The sequence below is a fragment of the Sinocyclocheilus grahami genome, unplaced genomic scaffold (genome assembly GCF_001515645.1).
Source record: "Sinocyclocheilus grahami isolate Dianchi unplaced genomic scaffold, SAMN03320097.WGS_v1.1 scaffold148.1, whole genome shotgun sequence".
NCBI lineage: Eukaryota > Metazoa > Chordata > Actinopteri > Cypriniformes > Cyprinidae > Sinocyclocheilus > Sinocyclocheilus grahami.
Genome location: NW_015505327.1, coordinates 779,471 through 805,711, shown reverse-complemented (window position 1 = coordinate 805,711; position 26,241 = coordinate 779,471). Strand labels below are relative to the sequence as shown.

The 26,241-nt window shown below is 37.7% G+C and overlaps 1 protein-coding gene and 1 long non-coding RNA gene across 4 annotated transcripts in view; one reads left to right on the top strand and one right to left on the bottom strand.

The window, feature by feature from the left end:
- Positions 1-11,475: 11,475 nt before the first annotated feature.
- Positions 11,476-13,709, bottom strand: LOC107591948 (uncharacterized). Of its 2 annotated transcripts, XR_001609926.1 has the most exons (5): positions 13,553-13,709; positions 11,969-12,001; positions 11,817-11,852; positions 11,659-11,695; positions 11,476-11,554 (listed from the first exon to the last, which is right to left on the bottom strand). It is a non-coding gene; the product is annotated as an uncharacterized lncRNA (long non-coding RNA). The 2 variants fall into 2 exon arrangements; XR_001609927.1 differs by lacking the exons at positions 11,817-11,852; positions 13,553-13,709 and having other exon boundaries at positions 11,969-12,057.
- Positions 13,710-16,645: 2,936 nt separating this feature from the next.
- p4hb (prolyl 4-hydroxylase, beta polypeptide) overlaps positions 16,646-26,241 on the top strand; it is a 17,861-nt gene continuing 8,265 nt past the window's right edge. Inside the window, exons 1-4 of one of the 2 annotated variants that reach the window (XM_016281216.1) lie at positions 16,646-16,977; positions 19,059-19,265; positions 20,330-20,463; positions 20,558-20,695. In XM_016281216.1, coding sequence (XP_016136702.1) covers positions 16,839-16,977; positions 19,059-19,265; positions 20,330-20,463; positions 20,558-20,695 — 618 coding nt within the window. In that variant the 5' untranslated portion in view covers positions 16,646-16,838. The remainder of the gene's footprint in view (positions 16,978-19,058; positions 19,266-20,329; positions 20,464-20,557; positions 20,696-26,241) is intronic. The other variant, XM_016281215.1, reaches the window with a different exon arrangement.

The following is a 26,241-nucleotide window of genomic DNA, read 5'->3' as shown; positions in this document are numbered from 1 at the left end:
TTTTGTCTTGAACAAAGGGCCGGAATTTACAAAGAGCAGTCATACACACAGTGACTTCATGAACCCTGTGAAAGGCCATAGGAAGGGAAGACAGAAGTACAGCAAAAATTATGAAACAGAATGACTCAGACTGACTTGAAACTGACATCAACCCAATTTTCCTTCTGGGTTCATTATTAAACTTTTTAACCTCTTCTTCCTCATTATGTGTACATCTCTGATAGATTATGTGGATTCCCAACAGAGTTTAGTACAAATGCCAATTTTCATTTGAAATTTAATTTTTCATCTGATGACAATTTGTGCTTGTGTTTTTGTACCAAGGCCTGTTAGAATATGCTGAACTCAACCATGATCTTCCTGAACCATTGAACTAACAGACGTCTGTCACCTCAAACATCTGTCATCTCCCTCTGGAATACTGTTGCCTATGTGCCATCAATCTTCTGTGTCCTCCGCTGACATTCTCCTAAAAAAACATTTAATCATTTATTTCCCATTCCTCTTATGTGATTGATTGTTTGTCCTATTTGTCACAATGCTGTACCATTGTGTGTAGAGTCGGTACTAAAAACCACATGCTTTTCACAAAGTTGTCCTGTGTACACTGCATTGGATGATGTGATGCAAACTGCCTAAGCAGTTAATTGTTATCAGCTCACATAAGAGATAAAGTCATGCTTTCATCATCTGACAAAAATAATGTAACTTTGAGCATGAGCTAAAGGAAACCAAAACAAAACATAGTATTTCCCTTTAGGTTCCACTGGGAGAAGATAATAATGGCTAGTGAATACCAGTCACACCCACATAGCTCATCCAGCCTGACATCATTAAGTGTACACACAGTAAGCTTCACAAATATTGGCACACTTGGTAAAGGAGCAGAAACATGGAAATCTGTCTTTGTTGTTTATCCAAAACACTATATTCAATACATTCACAAAAATCTAACCTTTAATTAAAGTGATTAATTGAAATTAATTTTATTTAATTAAAGTGTAATACTTTAATAAAAAAAACATTAAAAAATTATCTTCATTAAACTTTTTTTTTCTGAATTACATGTATTTTTATTGGACCCCTCCATCTAATATTTTTGGTCTCATCTGACCATAAAACCCAGAGATGCCTGGCAAACTGTAGGTGCATAACTTTGTTGTTTGATGACACTAAAAGTTTTGTTGTTGTTGTTTTTTGGTGACAACCCTCTCAAACAAAATGTGGTCATATAGGATTGATTATAGTTTTGGAGAGTGTCTGGCCCAATTTGTGTCTTTGTGTGTCTTAGCCTGATTGTTCAGCTATTCATCTTCCTCCTCACTGAGTGTGGGGCCAATATAGACATGTCCTTTTCCAGGTAGACTGTTAACATTTCCAGTTGATTTAAACTCATTGTTCAGACTCGAAGTGGAAATGAATATTTCAACCATCAAACAAATTTCTTATTGCCACGGCAATTAATTCTTATTTATTTGTGACCTCAAAACCTTTTTTTTTTTACAATTATTATTGTATGTCTTTTTTTCTGAGGGAAAAACTAAAGAAATTAGCCTGGGTGTCACCTCACCCCAGTGAAACAGGAAGTCAAGGCTGTTACCATTATACAGCATTTAGTAAACTGCTTTTCTGAGTCTCTCGAGTTTTTCTCTCTCTCTCAATTTTTTTAAATTCAAATCAGCTTTATTGGCATGACAAATTGTACATTGTATTGCCAAAGCATTTACAGTATATGAGCAAGAACAAAAGAAAACAAATAGGGAAATAAAATGTACAAAAAATAATGGATTGTATGATCAACAGATACAGCAATATGTACAATGAGTGGTGTGTGTTTACATATGAGTGTACAAGAGTTTGAGTTCATGTGTCTTTGTGTCTTTGTGTGTGTGTGTGTGTGTGTGTGTGTGTGCGCGTGTGCGCGTGTACATGGGCACAGTACTGTGGACTCTACACTGGTCGACTTTTCCCTCTTTTTGTGACAGGCATTAATGTAACGTGCCACTAGTGAAATGCAGTCTCTTTTTTCACCAAGCAAATATTGAACTTGTGCATTGTTCTCCAGCTTTTTGAAGTTGGGACAAATAATTTCAAATTTGGGAAAGAACTGTTTTCGAATGTCATTATACACTCTAAAGCTGGGCTCACACTACAGGAGTTTTAAAATCCGAACCGATTATTAAATCTGGTTGCAGCACACACATAAGGAGAATCTTTGCAGATTATCTTCTCTCAAATCTTAAACATGCACACACTACAAGATTTAAACATCATGGCGCATCACACACTACAAGATATTATTAAGATTATCATGCCAGAGGGAGTGCCTCACGTGATCGCCTCGTGACCAGGGGCGTGTCTACGTGGTGGCCAGGGGTGGCACCGGTCCCCCCTGAAATCTGGCTGGCCACCCCAGGTATCTTGCAATAGGCTTGTTTTTAGTAAATTTCTAACTGCATCTGGCAGTGGCGGATCCTGGCATGTGTAGGCAGCTGCCTATGGCCGCTTTCTTCTCTTCTTTGTACTTAATTTTAAGCGGTTTCTATAGCGTGATCTTAATGACAAATGTCGAGAGCGTATAATGTTACGCGATCCATGTAATGCGTGAGCAAGAATCTCACCGCAAGAATCCGCAAGCGGATTTCCTTCACTCATACAAAACTGGACGTGTGCTTTTAACTATACATTGTTTTTTTTATTTCATGAATTGGCTCTGCTCTCGCTCAGATATTGCGTGTACAAGCTCAAACGTTGTCATCGCATCACTGAACATCAGAAGAGCTTTTTTCTAATTCAGGTGAAGAGTAGCCTAGAGAGCGAATCCAGCATAAATATGCAGATGTCATTCCCGAAACTTTGCAACGTGAGTGTTGTCGAAAAACAAAGTTCTACATTTTAAATGGATTATTGCCTAAAGCTCGCAAAGAGCGCTGCTTTTTTAACTACTAAAAACTGTCACTCTTAGTTCATCGTGATCTCACAAAGTTCTGTTATGACCAATTAATCTCACACTGTGCAATTAATATATTATTATCATCGTCGTGTAAACACTCTGTATATTATAATGAAAGGATTTGATTGGGATCAGCACAGAACAAAAACCGGTGTCGCTGCCATTAGGTAAACCAGCATACATTCATGAGGATGATGAAAGTGTTTTAACTTGAGTAAAGCCCCCAGACCCCCTGCTCGTGACTCCCCCTGCCACCCCCATACACATTCAAAACTGAGGCGATTTCACTCCAGCGCTTCTCGTTCTCCTTACGATTGTGATACGTTTTCGACACATTATACAGACAGTCGTGTTACTACTACATCAAGAAGCAGTTTGCTCCGTCTCTGCTATCCAATGGAGCCGTACAGCAGCTGTTTTGCGCTCGCGCATTGGCTATTGTGAAAGTACTGACATAATCATATAGCCATCATTCCGATTTCAATCTTAAATATCAAACATGTTTGATATGATCGGGGCGGCCCCGATTTGTGTGCGAGCAGATCGGGAGGTGCAAGATTCGATCGGTGAACGCCTCACATTATCAGATAATCCGCGCCTCACATGGGGACCGATAGAGGGGCTTGACAAGATTTTTGCTCCGATTCTTGGAAGGGGGAAATCGGGGCTAAATCGGGCTAAAAATCCTGTTGTGTGAGCCAGGCTTTAGAAAGACGTGTAGAAAAAAATAACACACTTTGTGTAACACTAATTTACACATTTTGTGTTAATATTAAATAAAAATGTGTAGAAAAGAATAACCTCTTTTACACATTTATGTGTAGTTTAAATATCAACACAACTTGTGAATTTACACACAGCATTTAACACAATATGTGTAAACCAATGTACTTAACACTTTGTGTAGTTTTTAAAGACGTCCGTTATTTAATTTAGCTAGTTTGAACCATTAGAGAATGAGGAGTTACGTCACATTCTCATTCTTTATAGGGACTTAGCGTCTTTGAACAGAATCCAGTCATCCATAGTCATTTTAGTCTAGCGCAGCTGAAGATTTCTGGGTTCAAATGCAAATTAATCTTTTCTGTTTCTTATAGCATTATAGTTTTGTATTGTTTGTAGTTGTTAGAAAACACTCTCTGTCTTTAGAATGGTTCCAGATATGCCTCACCCCTCCTTTTCTTCTCTCCTTCTCTCACTCGCTCCCTATACAATGCATTCTCTCTGAATCCCCCTCCTCTATCTGTTTCTCTCTCTCTCTTGTATTATGTTTTAAATATCTCTTACTCATATTCGAGGTACGCATGCTTACATGTATGCATTAGCTTTTCTTGGTTCAAATGCCCAAATAAGGACATGAATGCTAGGACTACAAGGTAAAGGAGTTCGTGATGAACTATGAAGCGAGTTCAGCATCCTTCGCCAAAGTCTATTCCTAATATGTCCATGTTTTTCTGTACATGTGGCCATTTTATATAAACACATGTTCTTGGCCAAAGATCCTATATGTATGTCCTACATTCTCATTGGTTAAAGGGTTGAAACTCCCCTCGACATATGCCTATACAATATCTTTATTTCTATGAATAAATTGAAGTATTGAGAATACATTGAATGTGTGTTTTCTTGCTTCCCGGCCGTTATACACTTTGAGGGACTGAGAATTTTTCAAGGCGGCAAAGAGATATCGAGGGACCAATTGTTATTTTATTAACAATAGTGTAAATAATGTTTGCGTAAGTAGTACACGTGTTAGGGAAGTAACATGTAACATTTTAATTATATTTTGCTAAAATGACGATACCGATATTTTTCAAGGCAGTATCGTCGATATCGATTCGATACTTCTGCACTAAACTTTTAAATTATGAAATGTATTAAATTATTAAATTACTGAGAGTAAAATGGGTAATGAAAACCACTTAACTTTGTTTAAAACGCATTTTAACCCGTTTAATCCCAAATTTTTCCCAGACATGAAAGTATCCAAATGATGCATCATTATTTCAACCCTTTGAAATAATCAATTTTATTTTAATTTTTTTTGGAAAAGTGTGACTTTTGGGAAACGCAGCCCTGTTTGAATGCACTGTCAGCAGTGAGTGAATGCGCTCTGTGATTGATTAGTTCTGTCTTGTAACATTTGCGTGTGTTCAGATGAGCAGGAAAATAGTTATATCCTACACAATTACTCGCAAACAAAGGTTATTCGTCCAATTCAATGCATATTGTACGCATTATTATTATTATTATTTCTGGTAAATAAACAAAATCACTGGTAAATAAAGCGCACCTTACTAAAATGCAAATACATTATTTTCTATGAGTGTAGGCACACCGGCGGCCCGTTCAGCGTCTGTCCGCGGCGCCCAGCTACGTGGTGTTGTACTTGTAAGAATTGATCTAGACCAGCGGTTCTCAATCCCTCGATCCTCGCGTACCCCCGCTCTGCATGTTTTGCAGGTCTCTCTTTGTTAACACACCTGATTCAGATCATCATCTCATTAGAAGTGAGCTCCGTGCATGAACTGTGTTCCGATTGACATGGTCCATTACAGTGTCCATTGCTCCCTACTTCCTGAGCGGGGGAAATCCGTTGAAGTTTACTTCACTTCGGAATATTCATTTACAGATTTGCGCTGCGCTGCTGCCTGCAGCGTCTTCACACACAAACGAAACTTACTAGAGAAGCTTGAAGAGGGACATAATATACCTCTTTAAATAAATACAATTTAAATTCACGTCTCGCACACTTAAATGCCCTTTGTGTGGAACATATACGCTCCCTTCAAACTGGAATCATGGAGGAATATCCGGTAATGTCCACTTCGCAGGGCACTTACAGTCAAATATAACAAACGTATGAAGCAATAAGAGAAACACACAAAATGTAAAGAGCGGAGGTACCCGAGGATTGGAATTGAGAACAGCTGTTCTAGACATGCCAAAAATCTGAGGCTACAGCACAGCAGCACTTATTCTTCGTCGTCTCGTCTGATGCGCTCACTCAACCTAGCATTCTAACCACGACCTCGCCCCTCCCCACCCCCCAACCATGCGAATTTCTGTAGGCGGGAATTATTTGTGACGATATTCCAATGAGCCGCTTTGTGATATCATAAAGCCCGGAAAGCAAACGCTGTAGTCCAAACGAGCCGTTTGCTGTAGTTCTTGAAAATTGATTTTTTTAAAACGAAATATCTCCCTTTGGAGTGGACTTTGAGATTTGTAACTTTCTAGATCTTTTTTATGCCCAAACATACACACTGACGAAAATTAAAAAAGTGAAAAGGCATAATAGGACCCCTTTTAAGTCATTTGGCTTGTCTAGTAAAAGTATCTTGATTTAAGAATTTTTTGCAGTGTGGCTTTTAAAAGGCTATTTTGATAATGACTTTTACTCCTATGCTGTGGAAAAGAGTACAGACATTAATAATAAGAAATGTTTTAGAGCATCAAAGAGACTTCTTTCAAAATACTTTTGGCAACCAGTGTACATCAATCCAGCAAAGTTTGGAAAAAAGTGAAATGATTGATTATGAAGGTGGGGTTATGTGTCATGTTACCTAATAAGATGAAAATCCTGTGGTTTTGTCCTGTGTTGGACATTTCCTTTTTGACTGCTTAAAATTGTATATATATTCTGCAGTTCTATGAATGTAATTGTTGATATTTCATCATAATAAATATTTTGACAATAAGCTAAACAACCAATGATTTTTCCATCAACATTTTGTTTAGAATTTCATGTATGATTTTTAACATAATGTATGTAGTAAAGGACAGCACATAATGTGTTACAAGCTCTTGGTGCATAAAGAAGATCTGTAAAGTTGCAAAGACTAAAGTCTCAAATCCAAAGAGATATTCTTTATAAAAGTTGAGTCAGCCACGCCTACCAAAAAACGGCTCATTCTAACACGCCCCCACATACCTACGTCACGATGTGGGAAGATTTGCATAACGTCGCTCAAATGTTCAGGCAAAGAAAGAAGGCGTAACATTTATTCTCGTGTGGTATTGTTGTTGCCCCCGCCATGTCGTGAAGGCACTGTGTGATTCATTGTGAAAGCGAAACTACTTTGTTTGGCCTTCCAAAAGAGGACGATATCCGCTTCGTCATGCCTGGAGCTGATCCGTGCTGGTCGCTGAGGAAATACATCAACTTCGCGCTGTGGAATGCCGGAACGGCTTTCACCGTGGACGAAGCGGAGTCCAGCCCGGGGTCTCACATGTGGTTGCCGCAAGCCCGCCGGGGTAATTTATAATTTTACTTTAGATTTTTGTCAATTTCTTTATGAATGTTGGGGTTGTGGTTGGAGTCAGACTCGGCTTGAGTTTCATTCATTAGTTTAAGCATGAGTGTATTTAGAGGATGAGACACTGTGGGAGTTTCATTGGCAAGAAGGGCTTTATATTGAATAGATTCAGTGTCAGATGCCAAAATTGAACAGCTCTTTTTTTGTATTTCAATGTGTAAGGGGTATAAGCCCAGTTCAGCCATGCAGGCATTGCTAGAAGTGCCTCTGTTTACCCTTAGAATGTTTTTTTTTGCCACATTTTCATCTCTACTGTGTCACTTGTGGACACGCGTTCACGACAATATCATGACACGAGCGTGTGCCGTCACACGCTCGCGTCATGGTACTGTCCTGAACGCGCATCCAAAGTGAACCAGTAGAGACGAAAATGTGGAATAAAGTCGCTATTTTTGTTTTCTTTGCGCAAAAAAGTATTCTCATAGCTTCGTAACTTTGCAGTTGAATCACTGGTGTGACACGGACTACTTTGTCGATCATCTTGGTACTTTCCTGGACCTTGAACGTGGTAGTTACCTTGCCATCTATGGGAGGGTTAGAGAGCCCTCAGATTTCATCAAAAATATCTTAAACTGAGTTCCAAAGATGAACAAAGGTCTTACGGGTTTCGAACAGCACGAGGGTGAGTAATTAATGACATCATTTTCAATTTTGGGTGAAGTAACCCTTTAATACTGGTCCCCAAATTTCATTCCTGTACAGTAGAATTTGTTTAATGATTGTGTGATATAATTTGATCCATGTTTTAATTGGTCGTTTTAATCTCTCTCTCTCTCTCTCTCTCTCTCTCTCTCTCTCTCTGGCCTTACCATCAGAAGGAGAAGAAGAACTGAAGCTGTGCGCTATATTAGCTACTGCTAGGCTATTTAAAATTCAAAATAACTCCCATAATTCAAAACCTTCTTACAGCAGTTTGACACAGACAATACGTGAAAACAATACTAAACCATGTTTCATATAAATAAGCCACAACAGAAACTGGGAACAAATACACTGATAATATCATTTACGTTATGCATTGAAATTACCGGTAAATTTTAATCCTAGCAATCAAGACAGAACTGACACTGCTTTCCTGTTATTATTCAGTAGAGGGGTCAGATGTGATGTTTATGCGTGCCATCTACACACAGTTCAGTTGTGCCATCTAGCGGAGAAACGCTATTATTCACACAATTGGCTGGTTATTGACCAACATTTATAGATGTCTACTTATTTATTTATTTATCTATTCGTTATTTCATTCAGTATAAAGTGTAGTGACAGCTCTGTGTAAATTATTTTAATTCAAATTTTGCCTTTATAGCCTACATGTTTTCATTATAATTGAGTAGAAGGCTGTCTTCACACCCTAGCTATAAACACAAGATATCTGTTAGTTTCTGCTTAAAAAGGTCATGCATTTGGTATTTCACGGTGTTGTCATTATTAGACTACAATAATGTTAATATAGTTACTAAGGTCATATATATGCTCTCTCTGATCAAGATTTTTAATGCTCTTATGCTCACCAAGGCTGCATTTATTTGATCAAAAATACAGAAAAAAACAGTAATATTGTTAAATATATTTTAAATGTTTTATTATTTATTATATTATATTTTAATATTACTCCCAGTCTTCAGTGTCACATGATCCTTCAGAAATCATTCAAGATTCTCAGGATTCTTTGATTTAAAAAAAACTTTAAAAGCACAGCATATTCAATATAGAAATCTGTCATAACAATATACACTATACTGTTAAAAAATTAGGGTCTTTCTTTAAAAAAAAAGTAATATTTGTTAGAATAGAAATGTTCGTTAGAAAATAATTGTATTTTGAATAAATGCTGTTTTTAACTTTTTATTCATTAAAGAATCTATCACAGGTTCCAATCAATCAATCAGCACAACAGTTTCCAACATTGATAATAAATCAGCATATTACAATGATTTCTGAAGGTTGATGTGACACTTAAATCTGGAGAAGTGGCTCATTAAAATTCAGCTTTGCATCACGGGAATAAATAGTATTTTAAAGTATATTAAAATAGAAAATATTTGTTTTAAATTGTAATATTTCACAATATTATTTCTTGGTGAGCATAATAGACTTCTTTAAAAAAGACATAACAAATTTGACTGATCCCAAACTTTTGAACGGCAGTGTGTCCATTTTTTAAATATTCCTAAATAATAAATTAGATTTCTTTCAAGATTATTTATTGCAACATTGATGAAACACTTTTTATTAATTGACAACAGTATATAGTTTGCTTGTGCTATCACAAATTTAGTTACACAAGCCAATCAAAATCAATCAATGCAACGTCAGATATGAATCTCTATGCAGAACCTCTAGGTAAGAGCAAAAATGGAGTATGTATTTTTTATCCTTGATCAAAATGAAAATAATTTGCCATCTCCCAATACCCATATGTGGCCGGCATTGTGCTGATTAGAGAACAATTACAGCTTAAAGGGGTCATATGATGTTGCTAAAAAGATTATTTTATGTATTTGGTGTAATGAAATGTGTTTATGCGGTTTAAGGTTAAAAAAACACTGTACATTGTTTCTCCTCTATGCCCCGCCTTTTTGAAACGCGTCAATTTTTACAAAGCTAATCAGTCTGAAAAGCGAGGTGTGCTGTGATTGGCCATCTATCCAGTGCGTCGTGATTGGCCGAATACCTCAAGCGTGTGACTGAAATATTACGCCCCTTACCATACTGTTGATGCTGTGTCCAGCCGAAGCGACGAGACAAAACATGAAAACCCATTATGACATTTGTGATCGGAGAAATGACAATCAGCGCTACTCTACACTGTAAAAAATGTTCACCCCTTTCAACTTAAAAACGTAAGTTTTGTGGCGGCCTTAAAAATTTAAGTTAAATCAACTTAAAAGTACAAGTCATTTCAACTCACTAATTTAAATATTGCCTAGTGCTGAATTGTTTTATTGAAGTTCATTTGACTTTACAATATTTGCTGTTTCAAAATTTTTAACATTAATTTTCTAGTTATGATAATGTAAACTTTATTTTAGATCCAGATAAAAAAAATACTACATTTGTTTGAAACATTTAAAATAATTTTTTTTCTTGCAGAACAGGGTTTTAATATTAAGAACAGTACACAACCTGCCTGTGCATGCTAATGTGTGAATACCAGTATATGTATACAACAAGGACACAAAAGTAGCAAAAAACTGCCAAGAAACTGTCATACAAAGCTGAAAATACACTCATACCTCATGGGAAACAACCACTGAGATAAGCTTGAAAAAAAACACATATACAGTGGGTACGGAAAGTATTCAGAACCCCTTACATTTTTCACTCTTTGGTGACCGCGCTTTACAAGCACTATAGCAGCAAACATTTCACCAAGTTAATAAATAGTAGCAAACATGATGGTAGATTTCTGATGAGGTGTGAGAGAGGTTTGGCTTTCTGACCACAATAAATGTAAGCGATGAGGTGGCAACAGACAAAACAAAAACTGTGTAAATACATGTACAATGTCATAAAGGGTTTGTTCAATCAAAAATGAAAATTCTGTCATCAATTACTCACCCTCATATAATTTCAAACCCATAAGACCTTTGTTCATCATCAGAACACAAATGAGGATATTTTTGATGAAATTCGAGCGCTTTCTGACCCTCCATTGGCAGCAACGCAACTAAAACATTCAAGGTCCACAATGGTAGAAAGACGTCATTAAAGTAATCCATGTGACTCCTCTGGTTTAACCTCAATTTTATGAAGCAATGCACGTGCTTTGTTTGTGCAAAAAACTAATTTTACCGCTTTATTTTCTAAAAATATTGATCTACCACACACGCACATAAGAGCATCATGACGCATGTATGTTGTGTTCACGCTAGAGTTAACATTGTAGCATGAACAAGCTTTGAATAATATTTTATTGTAAATAAAGTGGAGTATAATTTTTTTTTGGACAAACAGCACTCGGGTTGCTTCATAAAATTGAGGTTAAACCACCGTTCTGGACCTTGAATGTTTTAGTTGCGTTGCTTTCAATGGGGGAGCCCTCAGATTTCATCAAAAATATTTTTGTTTGTGTTCTGAAGATGAACAAAGGTCTTACAGGTGTGGAACGACATGAGAGTGAGTAATTAATGACAGAATTTTCATTTTTGGGTGAACTACCCATTTAATAGGCCAAACCACACTGACAGAATTTTGATCTATATCTCCAATCGCAGCGAAATCGTTTCCTCGCTCCTACATCTTCCACCCTATGACCCGGACACCGATCGAACTCAGCTGTCTAATGATAGAAATGTAGGGGGAAAAATCAGAAGTCGTTGAAATGTTGGCTTATCTTAAGATATGGTTTATATTATTTATTTAGTACATAAATGCAAAACTTACCCTTCATCAAGTCTCAGACTCACAGTCAAATGTTTGCCTATAAAAAGAGAAATACATATGTAAGGGGAAAAAAACAACAACTTTAAAGTGGTTCAAATATTGACTTATTTTAAGATAAAGTTTATACTCTTTATTTGGTACAGAAATGCAAAACTTACCCCTCATCCAGTCTCAGACTCACAGACAAACAATGCCTGCAAAAAAAAATATAATGTAGGGAGGAAAAAAAAAACTTTACAGTGGTTCAAATATTGACTTATCTTAAGATATGGTTTATATTATTTATTTAGTACAGAAATGCAAAATTCACCCTTCATCCAGTATCAGACTCACAAGCGTGTGCCTGTAAAAAAAAAAAAAAAATTAATTCAACTTAAATTTACTTGTAAACAACACAAGCAAAGACATTTCCTATTCCTTTAAAGGGGTCATATGATGCGATTTCAATTTTTCCTTTCTCTTTGGAGTGTTACAAGCTCTTGGTGCATAAAGAAGATCTGTAAAGTTGCAAAGACTAAAGTCTCAAACCCAAAGAGATATTCTTTATAAAAGTTAAGAGTCAACCACACCTACCTAAAACGGCTCGTTCTAACACGCCCCCACATATCTACGTCACTATGTGGGCAGATTTACATAACACCGCCCAAATGTTCACGGAAAGAAAGGCGGCGTAACTTTTATTCTCGCTGTAGTATTGTTGCTACCGCCATTTCGTGGAGACGCTGTGTGCTGCATTGTGAAAGCGAAACTACTTTGTTTGGTCTTCCAAAAGAGGACGATATCAGCTTCGTCATGCCTAGAGCTGATCCGTGCTGGTCGCTGAGGAAATACATCAACTTAGTGCTGCTCAGCTCACGCTGGCCCGCCGCCGGCTGTTCTGACTTACAGTCTGTAAGTACGTTTTAATTTAAAGGATTCGCCACTGATGATTCAAACGCGAATTTTGAGCAGTGTAGAGTAACGTTAGTGCTTGTTTGTCATTTCTGCTCACAAATGCAGACATGGTTTTGTTTACGTGGCACGATGCAACGCAACACGTAAAAAGACAGTACAAGTCATTATAATCTGTAATACTGTAATGTGCTCAGCCATAGCCTACAAAGTGAGGTAAACGGGAAATTGTTGGTTACTTGCTAATTACAGTTAAGCCCAAATATGTAAGTTACACAACACTTTTACAGACTTTTTGTTCATGATTAAAATATGACCTAATGACATAATGCATTTGTTTGCATTTATTGTTACCTGTAATCTGTTACCAGTAAGCAATTTGCAATCGTAAAACAAAATTATATATAAAATATATGATGATGGCCAATAAAATAACAAATGGCACAGAAAACGAGCTTGTGAGGAACAGATGTAACGTTAGTGCGTCCAACTGAATGTAACGTTTAACATGTCGGTTGTTCGGCTGACAAAAACGTCTTTCTAAAAAAGTAGTCACAAATGAACAAAGTTAACAATTGTTTGAATCGTGGTCTCTTAAATCATATTAATAAGTTTCATATGTTCATCTAGTTTGAATAGAACAAACTGACAAAACTGGTGACGATTAGTTCATGCGTCGTAGAAAACAGCTCGGCGTCGTCTACCTCAAGTTAACTTATATTATCCTAGCTTGAACGGTTGATAAAAAATTAATAATAATAAACCGTAACGAATACCAACTCAAACGCACGAAGTCTGACTGGGATAAACTTCCAGTGGGCGCGAAAATGCCGAGCCTGCTCAGCAAAGCCAACTGTTACCCACTTTAACGATAAAATACACCTATAATCGCTCAAATTGAACACAGTTCGGAAAACAATGACAGAACATAACTAATTCTGCTCTATTCTGCTAAAATGAACAATAATCTTCCAAAACTTATGTTACACAAGCATTCACTCACCTCATCCACGTTGAATATGCTTCTTCGCGCCAGCCCAACGGACAGCTTCCTCAAGTTCATAAATTGTTCGTCTGAAATTCCTCCGCGGTTTAGTTAGTTCGCTGTATAGTCCGCCCGTGTCTCCTTGTTTGATGTTGCACTGCGATGTCTCATGTTTCAAACACGAGTATAATGTCTTGATTTGCTGAATTATTTTTTTTTCTCGGAAAGGACTTGATATTAAATTAATGTACAAATTTGACTCCTGCGCATGAATCCATGTTCAAAGATTTGGCCGGTTAGTGCCAATAAGCTACAACTTAAAATGTTAAGTTCACTGAACTAAATTGGGCTCCTTGAATTTCAGTAACATTAAACTGACTTAAAAAATCAAGTTGAATCTAGTATAACTTATTAAAAAAAGTTGAAATTGCTTAAATTATTTTTATGAGTTAAAGCAACTTAAAGCAACATAAGTTGTCATGGCTTTTTCATCATATCATTTTTTACAGTGTACACTGCTCAAAAGTCGCCTTTGAATCGTCAGTGGCAAAAAAATAAAAAGTACTTACAGACTGTGAGTCAGAACAGCCGGCATTGTAGTCTACCAGGATCAGGAAACAGTCCTTCATAAAATGTGCTGCACACATCTGAATATTTGGGTTGAGCTGTTCTGGAACAGTGTTGTAAATACAACTTAACCACTGATTTCTAGTCGTGTCCTCTTTTGGAAGGCCAAACAAAGTAGTTTCGCTTTCACAACGAAACATAGCATCACACACGGCGGCCTTGAGTAGGCGGAGGCCTGCGGGCTAGAGTAAGCGGCGGCCGGTGGCTAGATTGAGCAACGGCCGGGCTAGAGTGAGCGGCTTGCTGGCGGATTCGACGAAGGAGCGGCAACCACATGTGACGACCCCGGGCTGGACTCAGTGAAAGATGATCCGGCGATCCACAGTGCGAAGTTGATGTATTTCCTCAGCGACCAGCACGGATCAGTTCTAGGGATGACGAAGCGGATATCGTCCTCTTTTGGAAGGCCAAACAAAGTAGTTTCGCTTTCACAACGAAACACAGTGTCTTCAAGACATGGCGGCAGCAACAATACTACAGCGAGAATAAAAGTTACGCCTTCGTTCTTTGCGTGAACATTTGGTCGGTGTTATGCAAATCTTCCCACATAGTGATGTAGACATGTGGGGGCGTGTTAGAACGAGCCATTTTAGGTGTGGTTGACTCTTAACTTTTATAAAGAATATCTCTTTGGTTTTGAGACTTTAGTCTTTGCAACTTTACAGATCTTCTTTATGCACCAAGAGCTTATAACACTCCAAAGAGAAAGGAAAAATTGAAATCGCATCATATGACCCCTTTAACTGAATTTCTATGTCTCTGCTATGACTGTGTTTAAATAGCAAGCGAGAGATGATCAGGTCCTTTTATTATGATGACATGCTAAGTGAATCAGGAACTGCAATATTAATGGAACAGATTTTTTCTTAATCTTTCAAAACACTACATTTGTCACAAGTTTACAATGCTGAATGAAATATTTTCCCTATTGCCATGTAAATTAAACAAAGCATTTGTTTTCCTTAGCTGACAATTATTTGTTAACCAAACAGAGCTAGTGTTACTTCCTGTTACTAACACCTCTAAGCCAACAAGATCTCACCATACAGTTTGCTGATAATTACTCTGTCGATTTGTGAATGTTTCTCTAGAGCAGAAAACCGTCTGAAAAACAGTCAGCTTATATGAGTAGTATTGTTTCATTGTCATTGTAAAGTTAGCTATATATCAAAATTAGTGGGGTCACAGCAATTCTTGATAATAGCAACAGAAGAAGAATAATGCATTATTTATCGGCTTTAAGATATCGGCCAAATTTTCTTATCAGGCCGATACCGATAACAGAAAAAATTAGCATTTATCGGCCGATACCGATATGGTGGCCGATATATCATGCATCCCTAAAAAATAGTCCTGGTCTATCATCATCATTTATTTCTATAATAATTTATTTCTCTGGTCTATCATCATCATCATCAGTTTTGATGAAACTGAATTCCAGTTGCAAAGAGCCTGCACTGTGTTTTCTGTTTGTGGTCTTAAAATACCTTTCTTTCTTTCTTTTTAGGTTTATGGCATGACATCACTGACTGATTGTGACATCACTGAATTTATTAAATGCATAAGAGTTATCTATCTCTTCTCAAATCAGACTGTGTGAGATATATTATATGCTATTATTAATTTAATTTGCAAATCATGCTTATTTTATCAAGATATAATGATAACATACTGAGGTTAATGCATTTGGACTTTTATCACAAGACGTCTGCAAACTATTTCAAACGTATATATCATATAATGTGTGATGCAAACCAACTGAACATAACATACTATATGATTCATAGTGTATAACCACAGAAAGTCTGCTGTGAAAGTGATAGTGGGCCATTTCCTGTATCAGTTCATTCTTCTATCCAGTGTTTAGCACAATTAACAGCATGCAAATCTTTAGTCTGTGTGTTGGCGCGACAGTATATAAGAATATCTTCTTATCTCTCCTTTCATATAATGACAAATCTCTAAAGTTGGATATTGCAAATTTAGGTGTATTGATTACTTTAATCTTGACTGTTATGTTTTACAATAACGCCATGCATTTTAATTCGTGACTTGATAAAGTTGTATTAATATGACCATGGTTACTAAACGGATAGGATAGTATTTTGAGTTAGGGTGTCTCCTTAATACAGCCTCAAACATGCAAAGAAACCCTAAATAGAAATTACGGATCCTACTATTGTTCAGGGATTGGTACATGCATATTAAATAGAATATGCTCGCGTTCGTTCCTGAGTGTTCAGTCACGCAGTCAAATTAATATCAATAAGCCCAGTTAATTCGCCAGTTGACAGGCCATCACGTAGCGACGTCTGCCTTTCTCAGACAGTGCTAGAGGCGGAACGTGACGTTGCGTAAATAATATTCATGAGCCAAGCATTCGCCGTAGTAGGATTTGTAAATTCGTATTCGAGACTGGCAGATTCACTTCCAGGTGCTAGGAGACGCGCGGTCCACTCACAATTCAACACGAACTGCCTTCAGCCTCATAAATGCGCATGCGCAGCAGCGCTGTCCTCTCTGTTTCCTGCACACATTGCCACGTTATTAGCGGCAGGCACAACATTCAAGCGATACTTCAGACTGTTAAAGGTGAAAGAAGACCCGCCGCGCTAACAGTCTCCCCGGTTTCCATCACTGTTTTAGCAATAGTTGACTCGTTTGGAGGTGATCCGAGATGCTGAAGTTGTTGATTGTGTGCGCACTGGCCGCTATTAGCGCGGCTGATATCCCCGAAGAAGAGGACGTGCTCGTACTGAAGAAAAGTAACTTCGAGGAGGCGCTCAAAACTTACCCAAATATCCTTGTTGAGTTTTGTAAGTAGTCGCCCATGTTGTTTGACTCGTCGTTGCTGTGTTTATGTCGATAGCTTGTGCATGAGGAAAATGCCAAACGAAACCAACTCTCAGTGAAATGGCAGTTTGTTTTTTATTCTTAGTCTTGATTTGCTGCAGCAATACGTAATCTCATGCAGTCGTGACTTAAGGAGCAGACATTTGCTAACCAAATCTGAATTATTATATAAAAAAGAACGCAATTTTGTAAGCGTTCAGAGAAGTGGTCCCAATGTAGAGATTTGAAGACGTCTTTGCCACTAACGTTAGCACCAAAACGCACTATTTTGACAAAAATAGTAAGTTACAATGAATCCTTTTACGGATAATGCATTCGATTCAAGTTGGTAGATTTGTGAGTCCGTATTTAGGGCGACAGCAGCCTTGGAACGGTAGCTTTGAGTTGCTTCAGTGTTTAAAATAGATAAACAAATGCAAAGCATTGATTTGCACTTTCACTTGTTTTTCGGTTTCACCACTTAATGCAAATGAGATGCAGCATGTTATGGGCAAGCATGAATGAGTTTCCAACCTGAAAAGACTTCTCAAACTTATGTGTAACCGGGCTCCTGGGTTAGTTTATTTGCGCTTTACTGGGCTAAATTCATTGGACGCTCTCAAAGTATTTCCTGATACAGGGACCTGATAGACTCTCAAGTTGGCCAATCACTGGCGTCCACGAGTGTTTCGTCATAATGGGAGACGTGACAGCGTGTAATATGGCCAGGACTTTCAAGCAGCCCTGCGCTAGGTTGACGTGTACATTCAGTAAAATAACTTTTGATGCACATTGAATTTGTGGAATTTAAAAACACTTCTCATGTGAACAATGTAATCAAAGCTTAAACTGTAGTCATTCATTTGTGTTTTTATTTGGTAAAGATTGAAAAAGGAGTATGATGCATATGTGGATTTTTATTAGCTCTATGAACTTTGGACTTGACCCTAATAACAGGCCATGTTGTGAGATGATGTGTTGAGGAAGATTAGGGTAATAAGTTTGACCTACTTATTTAATTTATCCAATTTTACTGGGTTTGAATACCCAAATAAAACAACATGCTTTTTAGTCAAACACCATTAAAGGTGACTTATCATGAAAATCGGACTTTTCCAGATTTTAAGTGCTATAATCAGGACCCCGGTGCATATGTATATATATATGTGTATGTAACTTTGTTTTGATAAGCTTTTTTCTGCAAGAGTCTGATCTCACTCCCCTAGTGAAGTTGTAAAGGGATCTCATTATAATATTACTGCCCCTTAATCTGTAAGTTTCCACCCATGGCGCCATCATTTTGATTTCACAAGTGACAACGGTGTACCAGTTCTAATGCCATGGTGAAAGTTTGAGCTAAACATGCTAAATGTTCTGCCTTCGGCTGCACAGACGAGCAAACGAGAGCTGTGGATTTGATTAATTTACTGTATATTGCTGCTGCCACACAGATCTAAAATAAACATGCAATTTTATTTCCCAGCTGTTTACCTTAACAGTCATAACCGACTGTTTTTGGATATTATGCGTGTTTTTAATGTAAACTTGTGTGTGAATGAGAACTTAGTTTAGTACTCGCATGCTAGCCACAGCCCCTTTCTGGCCGTGTGCTTTCGATGTGTGCTCTCAAAAAAACGTATATCAGAAGTTTAAACTAATATGGTTTAAAATGCATGATTTTAGTGCGATTAAACCTGATAATCAGAACCAAAACAGATGTTTTTAGCAGGTAATGGTGCAGCTCTATTCTGGAAAAGGGGGCGGGGAACAGCAGCTCATTTGCATTTAAAGAGACATGCTCTAATACAGCGTGTTTCTGCATCCACTCAAAATGATATAATGATCTGTGGGGTGTTTTGAGCTAAAACGTCAGTTACATTCTGGGGACCCCTGAGACTTCTATTACATTGTAAAAAGGGGCATAATATGTCACATTTAACACATTCATTCAGACAAATTACTGCTAATGTGGTTTGTGAGTAAATGAATGTTAGTGACTTTAAATGCAGTGACTGTAAATGTCAGATTTATAAAAAAAATAAATAAAATGTTTTGCTTATTGCAGATGCACCTTGGTGTGGGCACTGCAAGGCCCTGGTCCCCGAATATGCTAAAGCAGCAGGTATGCTGAAAGCTGAAGGTACAGACATCAGACTTGCTAAGGTGGATGCAACAGAGGAATCTGAGCTTGCTCAGGAGTTTGGTGTTCGCGGATATCCCACCATCAAGTTCTTCAAGGGAGGAGAGAAGGAGAACCCCAAGGAGTATTCTGGTGAGAGATATCAGCCGCAATTTTCCTACATAATATCCATGATCCTTCTTTGTGTATGGACTACTAGACTGTCTTCAGCTTTTGACTTTTACTTTTGTGTAAAAAAAAAAAAAACTTTTACTACTTTAACAAAATCATTATCATTTTAAACAAAACCAGATAGAAGAAAGTCAGTGAGTGTACAAACAGTTGTAACTGGTTTGATTTGGTTGGAATCGCTTAAGTGTAACTGAGCTGTATTTATGCCATTTTATACTGTAAACCATATTTCAGTTTAGACCGGTAGTCTACAGTAGTCTACATACCATGAATGTAAGTGCTAACTGCTGAAGACGTGCATGTCTTTCTGTACGTGGAAGCCCTGCCTTCCAGGCTGTTTGTATAAGGCCCCTCCCCCTTTCCTTCAACGTGCAGTTCCTCACGTTGCCTGTGGTCTGGTTGCTGTAGGCTGCTCTCCATGGCTGTGTTTATTACTGTTGCACTCCTGCAAACCAGACCAGCCTCAGCAAATGTAAGTTCCAGGACTTTCAAGAGTCTTAAGGTTTAATAAAAAAAATTAATTAATTTCACACACTTTTCAGATTCCTTGTGGGATTACACAATTCCATAATTTTAATCTTTGTCTTATCCTTGATGGAAGGACTCTTATCATGTCGTCAGGTGTTCTCATATGAACTGCAGTTTAATTGTTGACGTGTCGCATAAGTAGTTCCTGCTGTAACCTGTGTTGCTCACTCTTCACTCGTTTAAAAAGAACATAATTAGTACTACCTTTGAAACTGACATGTCATTCGCATTGATGTCAGTCCTGCCCTGTAGTCATAAAGGATCATAGATGGATGAGGATACATGGAAGAAGCACTTAAGATACATTTAATCTGTATTTAATAGCTTTATATAATAAACGTTTGTTTGTTTCATTTTGTTTAATTATCAGTGTATTATTTCTGTAGCTCAAACAGTAGAACAAGGAATTAGAACACCAAGGTCACATGTTGATTTCCAAATGAAGGTTCTACAAGGTTATTTTGTCCCACTATGACATGCTCGTGCTCTGTCTACAGCTGGCCGACAGGCTGATGACATTGTCAACTGGCTGAAAAAGCGAACTGGCCCTGCAGCCACTACTTTAAATGATGTGACACAGGCAGAGTCTCTTATTGCTGATAATGAGGTTGCAGTCATTGGATTCTTTAAGGTAAAATGTCATTCTTTTCATCAGCTAGTTTAGTTTTTTTTATATAATGTATATATGTGTGTGTATATATATAATTATTTTTCTGTCTCTGCAGGATGTTGAATCAGCAGATGCCAAGGCCTTCATTAAAACCGCAGAGGCTGTGGATGACATCCCCTTTGGCATCACCTCAGATGATGCAGTCATTTCAAAGTTTGAAGTTGCCAAGGATGGTGTTGTTCTTTTTAAGAAGGTACATATGTTCTCTACTGTGTAACACTTTTGACTACATTTCAGATGACTACTTAATATTTGCTTCTAACTTGTTGTTATTAATGGGTAGTAGCTTGGAGTGTGACGAGATCTCATGCTACAAAATAGTGATATTAAAACATAACAATATTTCTCAAGGTGAAAAGCTGTTCCAAACAATGCCACAGCAGAACTGTTGTGCATCTCTGATCAACACAGCGGTGTTTTGTTACTGAATGAATCAAGTGAGCCAATGATTTAGTGAGTCATTCATAAAGAGTCACTTGCTTTGTTCCTGAAACAATCTGTTTGAACAAAGGTTGAATGAATGACTGAGTAACTTGTAGATTAAAGGGATAGTTCACCCAAAAATGAAAATTTGATGTTTATCTGCTTACCCCCAGGGCATCCAAGATGTAGGTGACTTTGTTTCTTCAGTAGAACACACATGATGATTTTTAAGTCCACCTGTTGCAGTCTATCAGTTGTATAATGCATGGCAATAGTAACAAAATCTATGAGAGTAAAAAAAAACATGCACAGACAAATCCAAATTAAGCCCTGCAGCTCGTGACGACACATTGATGTCCTAAGACACGAAATGATCGATTTGTGCCAGAAACCGAACAGTGGTGTATTAGAGGTAAAAAAAATGATATAAATACTATGTCCAACTGTCTTTGGGCGCACGCACGGCATCCGGTGCGTGAGGTGTGTACGTGCTCTGGTGTGGTTTACGTTAATGGGTGTGTTGATATCCAGCTGAAGAGCAATCAACCATAACTTCAGGCGAGCAGGCTCAGAAGTTGGGAATACGTGGAAAGTCACCACTCCCGAATGAGTTCGCGCGAGAGAACGTAATCTTTTAGTTAAGTCGGTTTGAACAATCCGGATAAGCACAAATACCATTTTGATTAGCCGTCATACCTACAATGTTTGTGCACCGCGTAAACAATGAGTGACGTATACGCACGAGAGATCACTTCCGGCGCTTGCGTAAACTACGCCAGAGCGCGTACACGCCTCACACACAGGATGCCGTGCGCACGCCCAAAGACAGTTGGACATAGTGGTGTATTAGAGGTAAAAAATGATATAAATACTGTTCGGTTTCTGGCACAAACCGATCGTTTCGTGTCTTAAGACATCAATGTGTCGTCAAAAGCCGCAGGGTTTAATTTGGAAATGTCAGTGCTTTTTTTTTTTTTTACTCATAGATTTTGTTACCATTGCCATGCATTATATGACTGATAGATGTGTTCTACTGAAGAAACAAAGTCTTGGATGCCCTGGGGGTAAGCAGATAAACATCAAATTTTCATTTTTGGGTGAACTATCCCTTTAAGTCAGTGACTAGCTGCCAACTACTGGATTTGTTTTTTTTAAGCATTTCATATTTCACAATTTTTTTTAAATGCACTTTTTTAACATTATTCAGTGTTGAACCAAAATATTTCTAAGGCTGCTTTTTGTACTGTATTTAATTCTTTAGTTGTCTAATACAATGATTTTAAATGATCTTTTGGGGTGTAATTTGTTCAATGGTTCATGCACAGTTATAAGGTCTGACAAAACTCATGTGAAATCATACAGGAGGGAAGCCAGTCAGTGTTTGGATATTGGTCTTTTACTGTATCTGATGATTCATGCACAAAGTAGAACTGAAGCGACTTTCATTGCAAGGTCATTTTCAAAGTCCGCCATTTTCCACAATTGCATTGTGTGCCTTTCAGTCAGATAAAAGATGATTTCTTAAAAATAGTGTTAAATCTTGTCTCGTGAGCTAAGTGTATTGTCACACACCTATTAGTTGCAGGGTTGCCATGTCCCAGGCTCGAATGGTGGCCCGGAAAGTGAGTGTGATTTCAGAAGTTGGGCCCTCTATGTTGGTTCTGTACCATGCCCAAGAATTGTTGTTTGCGGCCCTGGGTAGTTGTATTAAACTATATAGTACTATTTGACATCACAAGGGATCAAAACAATCACAGGCTTTTTCATCTTTCCTAAATTAAACTCGCAAGGAGGTGATAACATTGTCAACTCAATATCAGGCTCTTGAGGCTATTTAGATTGTAATCCATAAGAGTCCATAATTTTTCATGTCCTCAGTGCAGCCATAGTAACATGATCTTGCTGCACTTGTGATAGTCTCATCTGGCAACACTGCTGTTGCTATTATTGGTCTTTGCTCGACCATGAAATGTATTTGGTTTGCTGGTTCAAGCAGACAGCAGATCTCCCCCTTGACCTTTGAATGGGGGTGCTCCGATTGATCTGCTACCAATCACTATCCGCCGATAATCACGTTGGGATGTTTGATCGGCAGTCTCTAAGAAGGCATGCACAATCGAGGCAGTGTCACATCGTCACTAAAGTTTATAAATTGCATTACTTTTTAATCATTCAGCGCTCACGCGCTCTCCTGGAGACGGTGCGCGCTCATGCACACTCACAGCGCACTCATAATGCCAAGTTCACATTCCGTTTGCAGTGCATACGTGGTAGGGATGGGCGGTATCTTATCGTTTGCGATATACCGGTAAACATTCTCCACACGATAACAATTCGTCTTCCTGCGATAATAACGATAAAGTCTAGTTGACATATTTCTGTGTGCGACTGTGTGGAGTGACGTGAAGGAAGGCGGACGTGAAATTGAGCAGCTCCTTCTACAATCTGGAACAGGTTTGGATAGGGCTGTAAATGTACTACAGCAGCACATGTGCGGCGACAGTTTTACATGTGTATGAGTCGTTTACAAACCTGCTGTCCAACAAAGATATTTTAATTTATTGACATGCTTTTTCTCCATATTAACTTCATAACAGTCGAGTGTTTTAAATCTTATTTTTGTGATCAGACGTGGTTTCGTATCACAGAATAAAGCAGAAATCATACTATTTTATAGCATTATATACAGTGATAAAGGCTATGTCGATTAGCATTGCATTATAAATATACTCTATCCTTATAAAAGAAAATACCCAAGATTGCTTGAACACCGATACCATATATTTTGTGCAATCGCATGTTTGTCTTCAGGATTCCTCAGTTAAAATTTCTCTATCTGCGTTTTATTCAGCTACAGCGATCACTGGATACTTCTTCCTGGAGCATTACTTCTACTATGCATATGTGGAGTTCCTGCGCAAGGGCGCCCTCCGGCTTCCAGTGTGAATTAAACAGTCATTACATTGTGTACTCCGTAATGCTCACAACACCCTATTTTGGGTAAAAATAGGAAAGATAATACTTTTCTCTAAAGAAACGGGATTCCCTAAATTATCGTCATTGATATCGTTATCGCAATAAATATCAGAAATTATCGTGATATATTTTTAAGCCCATATCGCCCATCCCTAATACGTGGTGCATATTTTTTCCACGCTCATGTTAACGGATTAAAGCGTGCACACTGTTGCGGTCCGGCAGTGCGTTCAGGAGTGGTGTGTCTGCAGCAGTGCAGAGATTGTTTTCGTACCGAGTCTGTTTGCTGCGCTTCAAGTGCTGAATTAAAGTAACCGCGCATTGTTTGCAGTGAATATGAACATGGATTGAAACGAAAATGTAGTCATTACACCATAAATGCATATAATTAAAGTCTACTGTGTTTCAGTCAACACATGGCTTTTTGGCTAGGTTTAAAGAGCACTTTTAGATGAAGGCAATAATAGATGGCACTGGTGGAGGTAGGAAAACAAAGTTCTTTATGAACCACAGGATTGCTTGTAATAAAGATTTAAATGCAAAAGGAAAGGCAGTAGAGCTGACTAGTTCGGTCAATGGTAAGTTTGTGATATCATAAAAGTAGTTTAAATGTTTTGCCACTTGCTGAGCAACTTAATATATAAATCTAGAAGTAAATGCAGAAGTAAAAAGCATTGAATAATGTTGCTTATATTTATCGTTTAAACATGTCTGTGAAAGATTGTATTACTGTACTTTGTTAAATAAAAATAAAATAAAAAAAGAATTGCAATGCTGAAAAAGCCTTTTCAGTGACAATGTTTGGATTTGAAATCAAAATAATGGATAAATGTTGTGTTTGTGGTAAATGGCCATGGATCAGTAGCAGACTCATGTGTGAAAGCTGTTTCCCTTCTCACAAGAGTCGCCTAAGAGGGGAATTTCTCCCATTTTCAAAAATGAAATTCAGGCCCTGAATAAATGTCTAAAAATCCTGATTGGAGTATCACTATAGATGGTTATAAATGATAAAAAGAAGGCTTTAAAAAGATCGGTATCAGCAGATACTGCTGATTGGCCTCAAAAATCCTGATCTGAGTACCCCTACCTTTTTGAATGCATTAGGTAATTACTTAAGCGATAGTTCACCAAATTAAAATTGTCAGTTGAAATCATCTACTGAAATGTACTCAAGTTGTTCCAAACATGTGTGAATTTCTTCCTTCTGTTGAACATAAGTCTAAACTTTTACTGCATTTGTCCAATCGTCGTGTAACTCGTAGATTGACTGATTACGAATTTGCATCATTGCTTAGGAGTCCTATTGATGTCATCTGAAAAGCAGGATCTAATAAACATACACTGCTGTTCAAAAGTAACAAAATATACACTACTGTTCAAATGTTTGGGGTCAGTATTTTATTTTTAAGAAATTAATACTTATGTTAAGCAAGGATATTTTAAATTGATAAATCTTTTGTAACAATGTAAGTCCTTACCATTTTGAATAAGTGCTGTTCTTTAAAGTCCCCCATTATGCTTTTTCAACTATTACCTTTCATGCAGTGTCATGTAGCTGTATGTGAACATAAACTATCTGCAAAGTTGTGAAGCTTACAGTGCACAAAGTTATTGTCTATCAAAAAAGAAAAGTCTGCTCTCAATCGCCTAAATGAGTCGTCAGGAATTCTAATCTTGTTCTGCTACGGCTCTACGTCACAAAGTAACACATTTGCATAATGTCCGACCACGTTCTACAGGTACATTTCAAAAAATAGAATATCATGAAAAAGGTCAATATTTTGTCACTCATTTCAGAAAGTGAAACCCATATATTATATAGATTCATTACACACACAGTGAAATATTTCAAGCCTTTATTTCTTGAAATTCTGATGATTATGTCTTACAGATAATGAAAACACAATTCAGTGTCTCAGAAAATTAGAATATTGGGAAAGTTCAATATTGGAAAGTCATGGTGTCACACCCTAATCAGCTAATTACCTCAAAACACCTGCAAAGGTTTCCTGAGCCTTTAAATGGTCTCTCAGTCTGGGTCAGTAGGCTACACAATCATGGGGAAGACTGCTGACTTGACAGTTGTCCAGAAGACAATCATTGACACCCTCCACAAGGAGAGTAAGCCACAAGTTAATTGCTAAAGAAGCTGGTTGTTCAGAGTGCTGTATCCAAGCATATTCATAAGAAGTTGAGTGGAAGGAAAAAGTGTGGTAGGAAAAGGTGCACCAGCAAAAGGGATAACCACAGCCTTGAGAGGATTGTCAGGCAAAATCCATTCAAGTATTTGGGGGCTGAGGCTGGCGTCAGTGCATCAAGAGCCACTACGCACAGACGAAT